Source organism: Danio rerio, chromosome 13 (assembly GCF_052040795.2).
Source record: "Danio rerio strain M-AB ecotype USA chromosome 13, GRCz13ab, whole genome shotgun sequence".
Lineage (NCBI taxonomy): Eukaryota > Metazoa > Chordata > Actinopteri > Cypriniformes > Danionidae > Danio > Danio rerio.
Window position 1 is genome coordinate 3,259,311 of NC_141033.1, and position 18,594 is coordinate 3,277,904.

Here is an 18,594-nt window from a genome sequence, read left to right on the forward strand (position 1 = left end):
ATGTGGAATCAGAGGTCGCAGAGCAACAATGCAGGATTATGTTTATAGGGTCAGTTTATAGCACTAGTCAGTGTTCTGTTTTATCAGATTATCACCATCTAATCACCATATTAAAAAAATAAACTCTGATGAAGGCTCTACTTTACGAAACTACATTAGAATTCAGAGTTGTTAGCATTTTGCTAAGCTAATAATGCTAAGCTACTGTTACAAAAAACATAACTTTCTATATTGAGTTTTTGGAGGTCCTTGAAGACTAGTCAGGTCAGTGCGGTTCATAATAATGATAATAATCATAAATATAATTCAGGCCTTTAATATTGAAGAAGACAATAGTGACCCTGCTGACCCTAAGCTGGTTGGCTGGTTTTAGCTGATCGACCAGTCTCGTTTCAGAGGGGTTTTGGCCATTTCCAGGCTGGTTTCCAGCCATTTCCAGCCTGGTCTTAGCTGGTCAGGCAGGAAAATGGTCAGTAATATGTTTTATTATTATTATATACAAAAGAATAAATAAATAGTATACAATAGCAGCAAATACATTAGCAAACATTTCAGCTTATTAAAATTAGCTAAAGAAATCGAATCAAGTTATCAAATCTGATTAGCCGTTTCTTCACTGTATAACTTACACATTCTGATTAAAGAGCAATGAATGAATCTCTTATTCATTTAGATTTTTTTTTTCGTTTGATTACGTTAAATAACAGGTGACACTGTAAAAATGCACACGTCTAATGTTATAATTAAAGCATTTGATTGCTTTCCTAACTTTTTACGCTCATTTAGGACAAAATTAGTTGTGTTTGAAAAAAAAAAAACACCAAGATCAACATCTTTAGATGTTATTATTATTAATTATGTGTATGTTTCTGTTCAAACACGCACCCAAAACCCAGACTTTTGCTCCACTTCAAATCGCGTGTACAGAATCCGTTTGAGAAACAGCGCCTATTTATCACTATAGAGAGCGTCAGCTGACAGTCACGCACTGCTATATAGGGAATCCCACCGTTTTTATAATTATTTCAAAGTGTTTTCATGCCTAAACAAAGCAAAAGCACAGAACAGACTCACATTTAAGAGTAAGGGTGACCCCTGGTGGTTCGGCGGTATGGGTTGCGTAAAGGGATGATCGTCTCTTTAATGTTTATTTACCACCCTTCAGAGAAAGACTAAAAAATCCGGAAGAAATACGGGAAAATACCTTTACGGGATGATACCGGGATAGAACTGTAAAATACGGGAAGGGCTGACAGGTATGAGAGTATTGGAATTTGATGACAAAAAATACATGAGTCAAGACTTCATTAAAACACTATAGAGTTTTATTTAGTCTTACCTAATACACTGTAAAAAGTGAAAACCTAAACAAACTACTTCAGCTTGTTACAACTATATGAATTAGAATTAGAATCTGTTTCCAACTTAATTTACCATGGTTTTCAGTAATAAATAAGTTCACCCCCCAAAAATTTGTGCTGTTTGTTGCAACTATTTGTTTAAAATGAGCTGTAACAATTTAATTGTACAACTTAAAATACAACTTAATTGTTTTATGTTCAATCTGCTTACATTTGCAAAAACGATTTAAGCTAACTTAATTTATTGGTTTGAGTTGGGACAACATGAAGGAATTGTGTAAAACTCAGCATTTTTTACAGTGTTTATTCCTTTAGGTGTAAGAAGTTGAAATCATTTAGTTAAGTTGATCTAGTGAGGCTTTTTTTAGGTGTATAATAAATGGCTTTGATTGTCAGCAGCATTTCTTTGATACAGGGCCGTGCACAGGGAGGTGGCTAGAGCCACTTGCCCTCTGCCCTCATTGGCTGAGGTGCCCCTCTCAGCAGGCGCTGATCCCCCCGGTCTTCATTTTGCCTTCACCCACCGCGTTGAGCACCTGCCCCTGTGAGGGTCTGTGCACGGGCCTGCTTTGATATGTACTTCACAACAGTGATAATGACAACATAGACTCGTTCTGAAAACGTAGCCCTATATGCATTTTTGGAGATCGCGCATTATGTAGCCAGAGCTCTGTATGGCTGCATTTCATCGTTAAAATGAACGTTACGGGGTGGTATGATGTTATTTTCAAGCTTACCTGCTGACCGCTTACATCTGTACACTCTCAGAAATAAAGGTACGTGAGCTGTCACTGGGGTGGTGCAGTTTAAAAAGGTACACATTTGTACTTAAAGGGTCAGTATTGGTACCTCAAAAGTATATATTAGTATCTAGAAAATTTAAGAGGAACACTTTTGTACTTTTTAGGTACTAATATGTACGCTTGAGGTATTAATATGGACCTTTTAGGTACAAATTTGTACCTTTTGGAAAGGTACCACCCCAGTGACAGCTCGCGTACTATTATTTCTGAGAGTGTATATATGGCTTTTTTGCTGTTACTAGTTTTTCCAGTGGTTTGCCAATTACGCTGGAGGATTTAAGATGCAGAGTGGAGTTGACCGCAATGACTGGATTCGAGGAACGCCAAAGAAGGATTTCAGAAAGCAGGTAAGACAAAAACAAAAGCCAAAAAATAAAATAAACACGTAAATAACAGGGTGAGAATGTGGTAAGATCTAAAAACGTGGTACAAATCAGGCAGCCGCGGGGGCTTTCCTTTTTCTGGATTGCTTTTGAAAACACTATCGGTTGGGTTTAGGGAAGGTGGTCGGTGGGAGATCAGTCAGTCAATCAGTGGACAGCTGCCTCTGGTGGTTTTACGTGACAAGAGCAAGCGCAAATGGCGTTCAAGAGGAATTTGAGAGCTGAAAAAGCATACAAAGCAGCCTCTGGCGGATTCGCAAAAACAAAAACTGCTGAAAAACGTAGCTCCTGGGACGTATTTGGCGCTCTCCAGTAATGTATATAGGGGTATGTAATCAGAACGAGCCTGGGTTGGATAATGACTTGATCTGAAAGTCTTTTGCAAGCTTTCCATTTGCTTTATTTCCTGAGTTTCTGCCAGAGCAAATCCGGCTCATTCGAACCAATGGTTTCCCATACAGTCCCTGTTCCACTCCACGCGACACAGCCAGCACCACTCGAACTTACACTGCGGACGCGGACACACCATGTGCATACAGCCACCTAAACAACAAGACAACACAAACACAAGATCATAATACACACCGTGACTTGATTACGACTGCCTCATGGCGCAAAGAGTTTTCAAGGTTAAAGATAAAAACAGATAACCAGACGATAACTGATGAGACTGTAAGATAAACACTGGTGCAATCAAGCAATATCATACTCTATGATAAACATAAGGCATTATTAAAGGTCCAGTGAAGTGCTTAGATATAATTCAACATTATCTCCATTGAAACATAAAGACAGGATGTGACATACTTTGGGAATCTACAAATACTTAAAAATGTATTCAATGAAGATGCTCAGTTACGGTCCAGCGGAGAGCATCAGGTACTAGTAGCATCAGTGTGGCAGTACAGTATTGTGAACCCGCAGGGGCTGGAGAAAGAGTCCACCAGTACCGTTTTTCTCCACAGGAACTTGGCATTTGGGGCAGGGGTGAGTGGTTTTGGTGATGGTCTCCTGTGAGGCCTGTTCCCATCGAGCACGAAGAGCCGCTTCTTCATCTACAACATAACCCTGAAACACACACACACACACACACATGCATACTTTAACTGTTAAAGGTTACTAGTAATTAGTTACTAGTTAATTAGTTAAAAGTTTTTGGGTTTTCTCCGGGTGCTCTGGTTTCCTCCACAAGCCCAAAGACATGAGTTATAGGCAACCCAGGCTTATTCTGGAAACGTAGCCCCGCGGAAGTTTCTAGAGACTGTGAAATACATTTCGGGAGGTATGTATTTGTGCAGTTTTTGCTTTCGCGAATCTGTGCGAGGCCACTGTGCACATTTTTTCGCGTCTCAAACGTGTCTTCACGCTTTTCTTGCGTGAAAAGCCGCTGCAGGCCGCTGTCGAGCGACCGACTGGCTGAATGACTGAACGATTGACTGGGTGGCCAGCCAATCGACCGACCCGGCCACCCTCCTCTTCCTTCTTCCCTAAACTCAAGCGACGATTTACAAAAGCCGTGCAGAAAAAGAAAAGCCCTCGTCCAAATTTGATAGCGTTTTTTGGATTTCACCGAATTCTCGCCCCGTTACGAACTCGTTCGCTTTATTTTTTGGATTTTGTTTTTTGTCTTACTTGATTTCTAGAACTGCTTTTCCCCGGATTCAAACCCGCCGTCGAATGCGGCCGGCTCCTCCTCCAGGCCCCCGCTCTGCCGACGTAACACGATGAGCTAACCGGACAAACTGGTTGCATCGGAAAGGCCTCCACATGGAGGAGTTGAGCTTTCAGCCCCGTAGCGTTCACTTGAAAATACGAAATGCAGCCATTATTACCTCCGGCCACGTAAATCGCGGTCTCCAGAAACGTTCATGGGGCTACGTTTTCAGAATAAGCTTGGGTTGGCTATAGGTGGATTAGGCAAGCTAAATAATCCATAATGCATGTGTGAATGAGTGTGTATGGATGTTTCCCAGTGATGAGTTGGAGCTGGAAGGACATCTGCTAAGTAAAACATATGCTGGATAAGTTGGTGGTTCATTCCACTGTGGCGAGCCCGTATTAATAAAGAGACTAAGCCGAAAAGAAAATGAATAAATGAATGAATGAATAGTTGCTTTGGTGGTTTATAAGGACCATTCCATTGGCGAAATTTATTTTACACTCAAGAAAATCTGTATTATATGGCTTTACCCAAACCTTACCCCTAATCCCCACCCTCACAGGAACCCTGTGGTAAAGTTTGAATGTGAAAAGACTAAGTTAAGTATAATTATTAACAGTTTTGAGTTATGAGGGTACAGGGTATGAACCGCCTCCACATTGTCATACCCATGACATTGTACAAATTTGTGTCCTCGTTAAGCAGCAAAACCAGTAACTCTACAACCCTAAATCTGAAAATGTTAGACAGTATGGAAAACACAAATTAAAAAAAGTAGTGATTTCCAAATTGACTTTGACTTGTATTTCATTGCAGACAATATGAACACAAAATATTCATTCAAAATATAAATTCATTTATAAATATACATCATTTCCTGTCATTCAGACTTCATTCAGAATAGTTGGGACAGGAGCAATTTAGGGCTAGTAATCAGGTAATTTGGTTAAATAATTGTCAGAATTCTGCCACTCCGGTCTTGTTAATTCTTGTTTAGCCCAGACACAGTCCTGTCTTGTCTAGTATGTTGTGCTCGCCTTGAGCACTCATTTTCTGTCATTGTGTCTCTGTATGAGCGCCAACCTTACTATGCTCGGGCTGTGTGCGCTCCAGCTTGACGCGGGAATGCGAGGTCTGGGAGTGCTTGGGTTACATTGAAATTTGTTTTTGCTGTTTATTTTATTTTATTACTAATAAAAACCCATCATTTTCCCTGCTTTTGAGTCCTCGCTTCTTTTCCCCACCCACACCCGTGACAATAATGATGTGATTTGATGTAATCTGAGAAGGTTTTTTTTGTCTTAATGACATGCAGAGATGAGTTGTTTACCACAAAACTAGCAATGTGTGTTAACAAAATCAATATGGTTAGTTTTGATTTCATTTGTACTTTAAGGTGTGTGTATCTGACCTGCAGGGCTCCTGCTGATGCTGTGCTGGTCGTGTGTCTGCAGGGACCCTCGTGAAACTCTTCTTTACAGTCTCTGCAAAACACAAACTGACACAAACAGCAAATCACACACAGATTAAAGATTGAATATATATATATATATATTTGCTTTTCTTTTTTTTTCATAACTTGTTTACTTATTTCTTTTTAGTTTTTTTTTTACTTAGTAATTTAAGTATTTACTTATTTATTTCTTTACTTATTTCGTTTTAGTTTTCTTTACTTCGTAATTAAGTTATTTACTTATTTATTTACTTACATATTTATTTATTTACTTACTCATGTACTTATTTCTTTTTAGTTTTCTTTTTCTTTACTTAGTAATTAAATCATTTACTTATTTATTGATTTTTTTATTTACATATATTTACATTAATCATTTATTTCTTTGCTCATTTACTTATTTCTTTTTAGGTTTATTTTTCTTTATTTAGTAATTCATTAATTGATTAATTTATTTACACAGTTATTTACTTATAAATTTTTTACATAGTGATTTACTTACTTATTTTTTACATAGTTATTTACTTATTTATTTCTTTACTTGTTTACTTCTTTACATAGTTATTTGCTTATTAATTTATTTAATTATTTATTTCCATAGTTATTTATTTATATATTTCTTCAATTATTTATTTATTTGCATAGTTATTTACTTATTTATTTCTTTACTTGTTTACTTCTTTACATAGTTATTTACTTATTAATTTATTTACTTATTTATTTACATAGTTATTTACTTATTTATTTGTATATTTCTTTAATTATTTATTTATTTGCAAAGGTATTTACTTATTTATTTATTTACTTATTTATTTATTTACATAGATAATTTATTTTTCTTTACTTATTTATTTTGTTTACTTTTTGTTTATTTATGTACTTGTTTGTTTATTTATTTACTTATTTATTTACTCACATAGTCATTTAATAAATTTTTCTAAGTAATTAAATTATGTATTCTTTACTCAGTTACTTATTTCTTTTTAGTTTTCTTTTTATTTACTTATTTATTTATTCATTTACTTAACTATTTACTTACTCATTAAATTACTTAGTTACTTACCTACCTACTTACTTAAATGATTGTATTTTTTGTTATTTAAAACTTCCCTTTCAAGTCTTTGGTTAAACTAGATGTTAAATTGAATGGAAATTACATTTTATATTTTCTGGGAACCAACTACAATGCATTAAGTTTCAATATTTCGGGCCATAAATACATTTTTCTTTAAACAAAATGTTTTGCTTCCTTTCAATAATCACTTCAAATGATAAACAGGCCATTAGGTATTGTAACAATTGTATTAAATACTATATGAACAACAGGGAAATTATATTTAGACATGAAATCAACATAAGGTTAAAAAAAGTTCCCTTGTAGAACTTATGAATTATTTACTTATTTATTTCTTTACTTATTTCTTTACTCGTTTCTTTTTTATTTTATTTTTCTTTACTTCATTTATTTGTTTATTTATTTATTTTTAGTTTTCTTTTTCTTGACTCATTTATTTACTTATTTATTTACTTTTTTGTTTATTTATGTTCTTGTTTATTTATTAATTAATTTATTTACTCATTACTTATCTATTTACTTATTTGCTTACAAATTAAATTGCTTATTTACTACGAAATGACAGGGGAAAATTATATATATTTTTATGGAAAAAATATCTATTTGCTGTAGACCATTCTGATATGGTCATTACACTGTAAAAAGTATCTATAAACTTGCAGTTTTCCAAATTTTGTGATTCATGTTTATATATATTTTTATTTCCCCCTTGTTATTTATGCTTTTGAATTGCATAATGGGGCCTTAATCTTTCTTCTTTTAACTTTTAACCTTGAAATATTCAAAAAAGTTACTTTTATTAACATTTATAATAGTTTAAAGTGATATATTGTCTGGATTGGTGTTGTATATTACACTACAAAAACTTTATAATCAACTTCCAGTACATGTTCTGTTATTCTGCAGACTTATTTCTCTATACACTATTATTTCTTATACATTATTTTATTTAAAACTATTAAAATGTCATTTAAAGTCACTTTGTTAAACTGTTGAGCTGAATTTTCTGCATCAAAAGTCGACGAAGCATAGACAAAAATCCCATAATGCAATTCACAACAGTAAATAAACACTTGGGAATCACAAAATAACAGATATTTTAACAGTGTACAGCCGTCTAAGGTAAACTCGTGTTGATGCAGTATACTGCTCCGCCGCCAGGGGTCAGCATTTCTCCATCTTTGTCGTAGCTTCAGCACACAAACTCCTCACAGTTCTTCTCTTCTGACGCATCGGATCATCGCTTCGCTGTATTATTATTGCTGCTGATGATGACAGACTCGAAGCAGATGCTGTTTTGTGTTTCCCAGTAATATTGAGGAAAATGAGCTCTTTCTGTCGGCTTTAGTTTGTTTGTTTTTCTTCTCCAGCGGAGGGAGGAGATTCTGAGGTAAGTTCTCTCACCGGGAAGTTAAACACACTTTCAGTCATCAACACGGTGTTTCACTTTCTTTATTTCACTGAAAAACGAATTAAGTTGATTTAGATTTTTTTTTAAAGATCAGTGGCTGCAAACGATTTATAAGGGCTGAATTTAAACAAACATAACATTAAGTAATGATAGCATCACACAGTTGCTGCAGATTTCTCAGCTGCACATCCATGATGCAAATCTCCCGTTCCACCACATCCCAAAGGTGCTCTATTGGATTGAGCTCTGATGACTGTGGAGGCCATTTGAGTACAGTGAACTCATTGTCATGTTCAAGAAACCAGTCTGAGATGATTCACGCTTTATGACATGGAGTGTTATCCTGCAGGAAGTAGCCATTAGAAGATGGAGACACTGTGGTCATAAAGAGATGGACATGGTCAGCAACAATACTCAGGCAGGCTGTGGTGTTGACAAAATGCTCAATTGGTACTAATAGACCCAAAGTGTGCCAAGAAAATCTCCCCCACACCGTTACACCACCACCACCAGCCTGAACCATTGATACAAAGCAGGATGGGTCCATGCTTTTGTGGTGATGATGTCAAATTCTGACTCCATCCGAAAAGTCACAGCAGAAATCGAGAATCATCGCTGGCAATGTTTCTCCAATCTTCTATTGTCCGTTTTGGTGAGTCTGTGTGAATTGTAGCCTCAGTTTTCTGTTCTTAGCTGACAGGAGCGGCACCCGGTGTGGTCTTCTGCTGCTGTAGCCCATCCGCCTCAAGGTTGGACGTGTTGTGTGTTCAGAGATGCTCTTATGCAGACCTCGATTGTAACGAGTGCTTATTTGAGTTACTGTTGCCTTTCTATCAGCTGGAACCAGTCTGGCCATTCTCCTCTGAGCTCTGGCATCATGAAGACATTTGCGCCCACAGAACTGCCGCTCACTGGATATTTCCTCTTTTTCGGACCATTCTCTGTGAACCCTAGAGATGGTTGTGCGTGAAAATCCCAGTGGATCAGCAGTTTCTGTAATACTCAGACCAGCCCGTCTGGCACCAACAACCATGCCACGTTCAAAGTCACTTAAATCAGCTTTCTTCCCCATTCTGATGCTCGGTCTGAACTGCAGCAGATCGTCTTGACCATGTCTACATGCCTAAATGCATTGAGTTGCTTCCATGTGATTGGCTGATTAGAAATTGGACATGTGTACCTAATAAAGTGGCCAGTAATAGTGTAGAAAAAAAATGTCACCATTCACCTGATTTTACTACGTTTTCAGATTTGACCACGTTTTCAGCCTGTTATTCATCAATTAATTAATTTATTTTTTGCTTTGGTTAAAGGAACTGTTCTCCGCCAGACTCAAACCCTGTTGTCGCGGCCCAGCGTACATGGCGAGCTACTGAGCAAACTGGTAACAAAAAGCTGTCCATATGGAGGTAAGTGGTCAGCTGCAGTGCAAAAAGAAACAGAAGCTGTCATATCTCTCCATAGCCTTCGTTTTACAGACAAAATCGGGGTACACATTTCGCACTCTCCAAAATTTTAGACAGGGGTACGTATCCATAATGAGCCTTTGTTGCAAATCTCAGGTGGACATGTTTAAGTTTCTTTTGAATTTTGCTTCATGATGTATAGTTTCAACCTCTGTCACTGCATTAATCATGTGTGATGTGCAATGGGCAGATGAAGAGTGTTTGTCCTGTACAGTCTGTCTGTTTGAGCTCTGAGTGCTGCTGGACAGTGTTGAGTCCAGAGTCACCGAGATGCTATTATTGCCTTGAAGCCTTACATTGGGTCAGGACTGAGAATCATAGAGAGGTAGAGGTGTAAAGAGAGAGAGAGAGAGAGAAAGAGTGTGTGGCAGATGATCAGAGGAGTCTCTCTGTAAGAGTTCTTTCAGCGTTCTTATTTAACACACATCAGATTGAGTCTGTCAGATCCTGTCTGTGTCTAAACACACACACACGCACGCACACACACACACACACACACACACACACACACACACACACACACACACACACACACACACACACTCTCTCACACACACACAAACACACACAAACACATCTACACCCAAACACAAACACGTCTACTCCTAAACAACCACACACACACTCTTACTTATATGATGTCATGGTTTTGTAATAAAAAAATATGGTCATAATGGAAGTCTATGGGGCAAAAACAGCCACCAAGAGTAAATTATGGACAAAATTAATCAAAAACAATGCATCAAAGGCAATGCTGTTTCACATGTCCAAGACTTTAATAAAAGGAAAAAAAATCCAGTCCACAATCACTTTTCATATTGAAAATATGCCATTTTGTGTGTTTTTTTCACCAAATCATTGTCGATTTTTATGAATTCGGCAATTAAAGAGTTAAAATCCTGTAATTTTCTAATCAATTTAGTAGTTTTGATCAGGAGTGAGGTTGATTAACAGATTTAAGCAAAACTATTTGAATTTTTGTTTTTTTATCTGATGGATTTTTACAGCAGTTTAATTTGGTGGATGTTTTCATCCCTAACATAACAAAGGGTAGTAAATTTGCATATTGTTGAGTTTTTTTTTAATTCAAAGCATTTTCTTAAAATATGTGTTCAAAAAATCACTCTGCTTGCTGAAACACAGAAAAAGTCATGGCCAATTTAAGACTCAAAGGCCCAATCCCAATTCTACCTCTTAGCCCTTCCTGTTACCCCAACCCATCGTTTTGCGCGTGCCTGTGAAGGGGTAGTGGTGTCCCAATTCTCTTTAGCATGAAGGCGTAGGGTTAAGGGCAAGGGGTATACACCCCTTCAAACGAAGACTTTTCAGGACCACACTCGAAACCAAGGGGTAAGAAAACATTCCCAGAATACACCAGCCACAACTGCACCCGGAAGTAAGGAGATCCACAAATTAGTATTTTTTGTCATTATTACGAATTTTTACAACAAACAAACACGTTTTAATATATTCATAATCGCGTTCGTGTTTTACTGTCATGCTTAAAAAAAAAACGTTAAAATAAAAAACGCAAAATTTATAAACGCGATCTATAATCCCTAATCATAACTCATGCACAGCAATCAGACAACATTCTGACACTCGATGACACTGGAATACCCTGTCAGAAAAGTCTAGTGGCTTTCAATCATAGATATATACATTAGATGTCGCCTGGCCTATTGTTGTCTATTGGACGGAAAGCCATCTTGCTACAGGGTAGCGCTCCTTTGAAATGAATCCGAGACCAATGTACAGTGGAGGACTGTGGCCATCCAAAGCCAGAGATATACACATATACACATATATCTATGATCGGGAGTTTTCCTGGATGTTAGTATGTAATTTTTTTTTCTAATTACGAAAATTATAATTTTACATCACTTTTCTACATTGATGGATCAGTGACCGCACTGGCATTCCTGACAAAAAGCTTGTGTTTGTGTGTATGGAAATGTACTATTCACCCTCCCTGTTAAATTTAATCTAATCCGTGTCCTGAAACACACCTCCTCTCCTGCTTTCACTTCTCATACTGACAGAGGGAGCGATTCGTTTTTGATTGAATCCCCCGAACGACTCTTTCACTAACGTTAGCAGACAATAATACAAGTTTCTGGCAGCGCAGCATCTCGTTGTCATATTTCTTTTGCATTGTTTGCTGATTTTATTCAACAAAACTAGCATAAACCGAGTGTTTAGTGCGAGTTGGAGCTGCTTTGCCGTATGGTGAATACAGTAAGTGACTGTTATCATCAATAATGTGATCTGTTTAGGATAAAAGTTCAGAACATACAAAAAACTTAATATTACCTATGAAATGTTCTGCCTTTGTGGTTTGTTTTCTTTGTTTGCTCGTTACACCACCCGTAGACAGCGCTAAAGTCCTGCATCTTCACGTAATAACACTGTCTTGACTAGTGTGGTTGAATGACATTTGTCCTGGGAGCACTGTACCAATATGGCGGAGCTATTGACGCATGCTCAGGGTCCCTATGCGATATCTAGTGTATATATCTATGGCTGTCAATGAGCATTTTACAGTGTCTGCTATTATGTTAATGCTGTTTTTGAGTGTTTACATTGATCAGTATGGCCACTGTGTTAAATGCACAGTATTACGATTTTATTGCCACATTATGATAACATAATATACATCTTCAGTGACTTCCTGACAATAAATACCAAAAAATAACGCGATCGTCTGATCTCATGTGAAGCAAGAGATCGCGAGGACATATGATGACTTGTGCAGGTACTGTAGTGCTGTCCCAATTCTTAGGGGTATATTTTTGAAGCCCCTCCCCTTAACCCTCGGTTGTAAGGGCCAAGGGGAAGGGGTACAAAAATAGAATTAGGATTGGGGCAAAATCACCTCAGCGTGGATGAAACATCCCCAAACAGCACACAAAGGTTAAACTTCTTTTGGGAAATATAAAAAAAAAAAATAATAATCACAGGAGGAAATAATTTGATGTGGGAAAAAAGTGTGAAATAACACACGAGTGAGTCCAGCAGATCAATTACTACCACATCCTCAAGGGTCCAGATCATTTCCATGACCAGAGACTGACCTCAATACAGCTGATTGCTCACACTTTCTAAACACACACAAACACTAAAAACTGAAATCAGTTCTCGTATTCAACACACAGCGCAAATACAGGCCACTAAACCCCCAAACAAAAGAGGAGAAGGCCGTATAAAGCGCCACGGCAGATATAGAGAGCCATGTATTGATTTTTCTGTAAGTGAAGTAGGACAGGTAGGTTTGCGAGGCGTCCCTCAGGTCCACGGCGTGTAAAAACCTCTCGCTTTCTGTGTGTCTGTGTTTTTATGTGCTGTTGCTTGTCGATGTGTGTGTGCTGGAGCCAGCGGTTCATTAACAGCACCTCCAATAAAGGCTTTATCTGCGGCTCACAGACACAGCGCTGACCGTCACATACACACACTGCAGAAGATAAGGCACATGCTCTCCACATTCACAACTAATGAACAAACACAGAAATAAAACACACATACACACGCACCAGTCCACCACAAGACTGCAGGATCATCATTTAATCCCAGCTACACCAGTACATGACCAATGGCCAAGTGTGGCCATCAGCAAAAACACTGATTGGCCACGACCGGACACTTAATTTAAATACTCCTAATTTATTTCTCGAAAGCATCAAAACTTGCTTCCTCGTAAAAGAAACACTGGTACACTCCGAGCTCGGAGTGTATAAATGTTGTAGGATTGTTGGGTTAAATTGGTGCCGTGACCCAGATGAGAGTGAGGTTAAGGGGGATGGTATAGGACCAGTAGGGTGGTGTAGGATCAGTGGGTGATGTAGGAGGAATAGGTGGTGTAGGATTGGTGGGTTAAATTGGTGCCGTGACCCGGATGAGAGTGAGGTTTATAGGTGGTGAGTGTAATAGAGGTCAGCTAGTGAAGTGTTATGCAGGTAAACTCACTCTCTTGATCTCAAACGATGCTCTAGCGACATACGCTAGTGGCTGCTGTATTTAGCCTCCTCATTCGAGCATTCAAAGTCATGCAAAGAATCGCTGGTTTGCTCTCAGCTCAGAGCAAATGGGTGGTGTAGGACCAGTGGGTTTAATTGGTGCCGTGACCCGGATGAGAGTGAGGTTTAGGGGGGGTAGTGTAGGACCAGTGGGGTGGTGTAGGACCAGTAGGTGGTGTAGGAGGAATGGGTAGTGTAGGATTGGTGGGTTAAATTGGTGCCGTGACCCAGATTAGAGTGAGGTTTATGGGTGGTGAGTGTGATAGAGGTCAGCTAATAAAGTGTAATGCAGGTAAACCTCACTCTCTTGATCTCAAAATGTGACGCTAGTGGCTGCTGTATTTAGCTTTCTCATTCGAGCATTCAAAGCCATGCAAAGAATCGCTGGTTTGATCCTAGCTCAGACCGAATGGGTGGTGTAGGACCAGTGGGTTAAATTGGTGCCGTGACCCGGATGAGAGTGAGGTTCAGGGGGGTAGTGTTGGACCAGTGGTGTGGTGTATGAGGAATGGGTGGTGTAGGACCAGTGGGTTAAATTGGTGCCGTGACCCGGATGAGAGTGAAGTTTAGGGGGTAGTGTAGGACCAGTGGTGTGGTGTAGGAGGAATGGGTGGTGTAGGACCAGTGGGTTAAATTGGTGCCGTGACCCGGATGAGAGTGAGGTTTAGGGGGGTAGTGTAGGACCAGTGGTGTGGTTTAGGAGGAATGGGTGGTGTAGGATTGGTGGGTTAAATTGGTCCCGTGACCCAGATGAGAGTGAGGTTTATGGGCGGTGAGTGTAATAGACGTCAGCTAATGTAGTGTTATGCAGGTAAACCTCACTCTCTTGATCTCAAAATGTGACGCTAGTGGCTGCTGTATTTAGCCTCCTTATTCGAGCATTCAAAGCCATGCAAAAAAATTGCTGGTTTGATCCCAGCTCAGAGCCAATGGGTGGTGTAGGACCAGTGGGTTAAATTGGTGCCGTGACCCGGATGAAAGTGAGGTTTAGGGGGTTGTGTAGGACCAGTGGGGTGGTGTAGGACCAGTGTGTGGTGTAGGAGGAATGAATGGTGTAGGATTGGTGGTTTAAATTGCAAAGATTCATGCAAAGAATCGCTGGTTTGATCCCAGCTCGGAGCGAATGGGTGGTGTAGGACCAGTGTGTTAAATTGGTGCCGTGACCCGGATGAGAGTGAGGTTTAGGGGGTGAGCATATTGGAGGTCAGCTAATAAAGTGCTATGCAGATAAACTCCACTTGCTTGATCTCAAAATGTGCACTAGCAGATGCTAGCGGCCACGGTCTTTAGCCTAATTTCTTGAAGTTACATTAATTTTTATAGTCACAAATATAAAAAGCATTAACAAAAGTATCAGCTCAATTGAGATAATAGAGGGTGTAACTGCAAAAATATGATTCAAGAAGCTGTTTCAACTTTAGAAAATATTGTCTTTGCTTTTTTTATTTGACCTGATCTGTTTTGTAATCCAAAATATCACATTTTTGTCTCAAAAAAAGACAAATTCTGTCACTTATTGGCACAGTATGTACATAATTTTTTTTTTACTGAAAACTGAAGGTGTGTAAGAACACAGCACACGCTCCGTCACACTAGTTAAAATTTCTCTGCATTTGAACATTGTTCAGAACATTTGGAATAATGTACATTAATGTATAACACTATTCTAGCGTCTTTTAAAAATCCTTATAGCACTTTATATGCTTTTATAAAAACCAGTCTACAATGCAAATGTTTGTTTGGATGATCACGGTAACATAAAATATTAACACAAGTAATTGAATGAATTTTCTGGTAAATGAATCCTGGTCTAATCTCATCTATATCTCTAAAGCACTGTGTTACGTGCCGCAGGTCAACAGTCGCTCCTCTGACAGAAGCACAGATACGGGGTTTCGTCCCGCTGGAATGATGATGTTTGTGTTTGCAAACATGCAATCAGTCAGCACTAATGGCAGCTGAACTGCACCCTAATCTTTAATCGACTGGCTAATTAGAAAACATCATGCAAATTGTGTGGTAATTACATCTTAATCGTGCCGTGATTGGACAAGTGGAGTATGCGAACGATAGAGGGCAGGGATGACAAAACATTCCTCTCACACAGAAAGCCATCCTAAACTTCCACACACACACACACACACACACACACACACACACACACACACACTGAAAAAGGTTTGTAAAAACTATTGTTATGTAAAACCGAATGTAAGATGAAAGTGTGTTGTTTGCTGTTCATTCTTCTTGATTATGGCCGACACAATGGTAGTTCTACTAACATCACACTCTTAAATAAAAACATGAGATTGTGTTTGAGTTCAGTAGGGATCCACAAACAGCTTTAACTTCTATTTTGAAAATAGGGTTTGTGCTGTTGGGCCAAAACTTCCCCAAATAGACAGATTTTGATGTCATGTAATGTGTGTGTATATATATAACAAAGGTAGCGTTAACCGAATATTGATGGAAAAATCTGAAGGTGATTCATCATTTTGACGGATTATGCTGAGGGGGATCTATTGTAATTTGTAGCTAACTGTAATTCCCACTCCAGTCCAGCTGATGGCGATTGGCCTTGTTTTGTCTCCTCTTTGTCACCGCTGCGCACAGTTGCATCAAAAATCTCACAGCAGCTGAGTGTGAGAAGTTTCTTTAAACGGCCAAATAGTTCTGATATTAATAATAAAGGTGAAAAAAAGAGGAAGTGATGCAGAGGACGATGAAGAACAAACAGACAAAAATCATGTCGCCGACAGCTGTTGTGGCCAATCAAGCGGCAACAAGGAGGTCAGGTGGACTATGCACTACCGAACGCATAGGGGTGAAGCCGTGCTCCTGGTGCTGAAGGAGCGTGTGCTGCTGTATTTTTTCCCGTTGAAACGAGTGCTTGCAAGACCAAGAAATCCCACATTCAGAAAATCCAGCAAACTTCTGATCACTTCCTTAGGAGAAATGTTTCCTAACTACAAAATGCTGCTGAAGTTGCGCTACCTAGATAGCAGTAAGTAATCGGTCTGAGCTCGGCTGCCTTTCGGCGCCTCCGGCTCCGACTCGGCATCGGCGAGTGTTATCCAGGCAGAGTATGGCCCGCAGCTCTCTCCCGCACATGCGTTTGTGATGCGGCTGTAAAGCACTGGCCCGATTCCTGTTAACCATATCTGGCCCGAGTCTGTCTGTAGAGTCCGGGCAGCTTCTGGCAAGGATTCTCCAGTGTGGCAGCAGAACGCGGCTTCAGCCTCCAGAACAAATTTGAAACCGTCACGAGAAGTCGACTTTCTGAGGTAAAGACACAGAATTTAATGACAACTGCCTCTGCATCAGTTTCTCTTGATGCGTTGGATTATGCACAGGCAAGCACCCAGTTCAGGTCGACACCACATATATATATACGCCAATTACTCTGGCATATGTTTTTAGCAGCGATTGTCCTTCTAACCACAAACCCATACACACTCCATCACATACACACTCATACACTAAGGCCAATTTTGTTTACCCTATTCCCCTATAGCGCATGTCTTTGGACTCTGGGGGAAACCGGAGCACCCGGAGGAAACCCACGCCAACACAGGGGGAACACGCAAACTCCATACAGAAACGCCAACTGACCCAGCCGGGACTCCAACCAGCGACCTTCTTGCTGTGAGGCAACAGTGTTAACCTGCGCCACCAAGCCGCCTTAAATTAATATAGCAATATTATATAAAATAATGTGTTTAATAACAAAACAGCTCCAAATGGATACTTTAAAGGGTAAATTTTTGTAACTTAAAGGTTTTAAGTTTGAGTTGAGAGAATTACTGATCTGTTTCTGTATATCACTGTAAACCTGCTCATCTGATTTGGTTCTCTTACCCCACAGCCGAGTCCATTATTCCCCGGCTCACAGCAGACTCTCCGCTCTTCATCCGGAGGGAGCAGACCAGCACCACATCCCGGAGCAGGACACAGAACGCCTCCCATCTGAAGAACACACTCCTCCGCCGCATACCGCTGGTAGCGCTCATACTGGAAATCAAAGGTGAACGACAGTGTTCAAACATCGGAAAGATGACCTGCATGTCATTCCAAACAGAAACACTCTCAGAATCAAAGGTGCAAAAGTTGTCGCTGTACCTAAACAGTAGAAATGCGTACCTCATCATATCTTAAAGTTACAAAGGTTTACCAATAAGGTATCAATGGGGAACTTGTGGAAAACATCCCACCCAAGTGATTCTATTTGATTTCTACTGTACAAACAGAAATAAATATCAGAAAAAATACATATATTTTTTGATCAATACTAAAAACAATACTGTATTGGAATTAAGATGTTTAGAGATGTTTTATTAAAACTATTCCTGGATGTATTTTTAAATTTTTTTTTTTATCGCTTTTTGAGCAAATTAGTCATAAGTTTGGTTAAGTTTATCCTACTCAGTTGTGCGCATGCATTTTTATTTGTGCATTCTCAGAATTTATGAGCATCTCTGCATTTCCATTAAACGTTTTTATGTAATCTAATAAAAAGCGCCACAAATAGGTGGATGGAAACATAGCTACTGTGCAATTTTGAGTTTGTTTCAGGTGAGTGAGCTTGACAAACTACCTGTAGGACACAGTATCTCTTCTCCATATGCACCAGACATTTTCTAAAGACACCCCATGCTTCTTGGAAACATTGTGTAATTCTGAGTGTGCACCACATAGGCGAGTGGACATGACAAACCACCTGTAGGACACACTCTTTCCTCTCCATATGCACCAGACACTTTAAGGCACCCATGCTTCTTAGAAACACTGTCCAATTCCGAGTATGCTTCACACAGGTGAGTGGGCTTGACAAGCCACCTGTAGGACACACTCTTTTCTCTCAATATGCATTAGACTCTTTCTTAAAACCACCCTATGCTTCTTGGAAACATTGGGTAATTCTGAGAGTGCACCAAATAGGTGAGTGGGCTTGACAAACCACCTGTAGGAC

The 18,594-nt window shown here is 39.2% G+C and overlaps 2 protein-coding genes across 7 annotated transcripts in view; one reads left to right on the plus strand and one right to left on the minus strand.

The window, feature by feature from the left end:
* The window catches only part of arfgef3 (ARFGEF family member 3), a 973,876-nt gene that overhangs the window by 891,190 nt on the left and 64,092 nt on the right, over positions 1 to 18,594 (plus strand). The window lies entirely within an intron of this gene.
* Positions 1,304 to 18,594, minus strand: part of prkn (parkin RBR E3 ubiquitin protein ligase) — a 175,107-nt gene continuing 157,816 nt past the window's right edge. For 3 of the 6 annotated variants that reach the window (NM_001423707.3, XM_087277902.1, XM_087277907.1), the window contains 4 exon segments: positions 1,304 to 3,090; positions 3,498 to 3,615; positions 5,619 to 5,705; positions 17,484 to 17,636. In NM_001423707.3, coding sequence (NP_001410636.2) covers positions 2,981 to 3,090; positions 3,498 to 3,615; positions 5,619 to 5,705; positions 17,484 to 17,636 — 468 coding nt within the window. In that variant the 3' untranslated portion in view covers positions 1,304 to 2,980. 6 annotated transcript variants of the gene reach the window in all.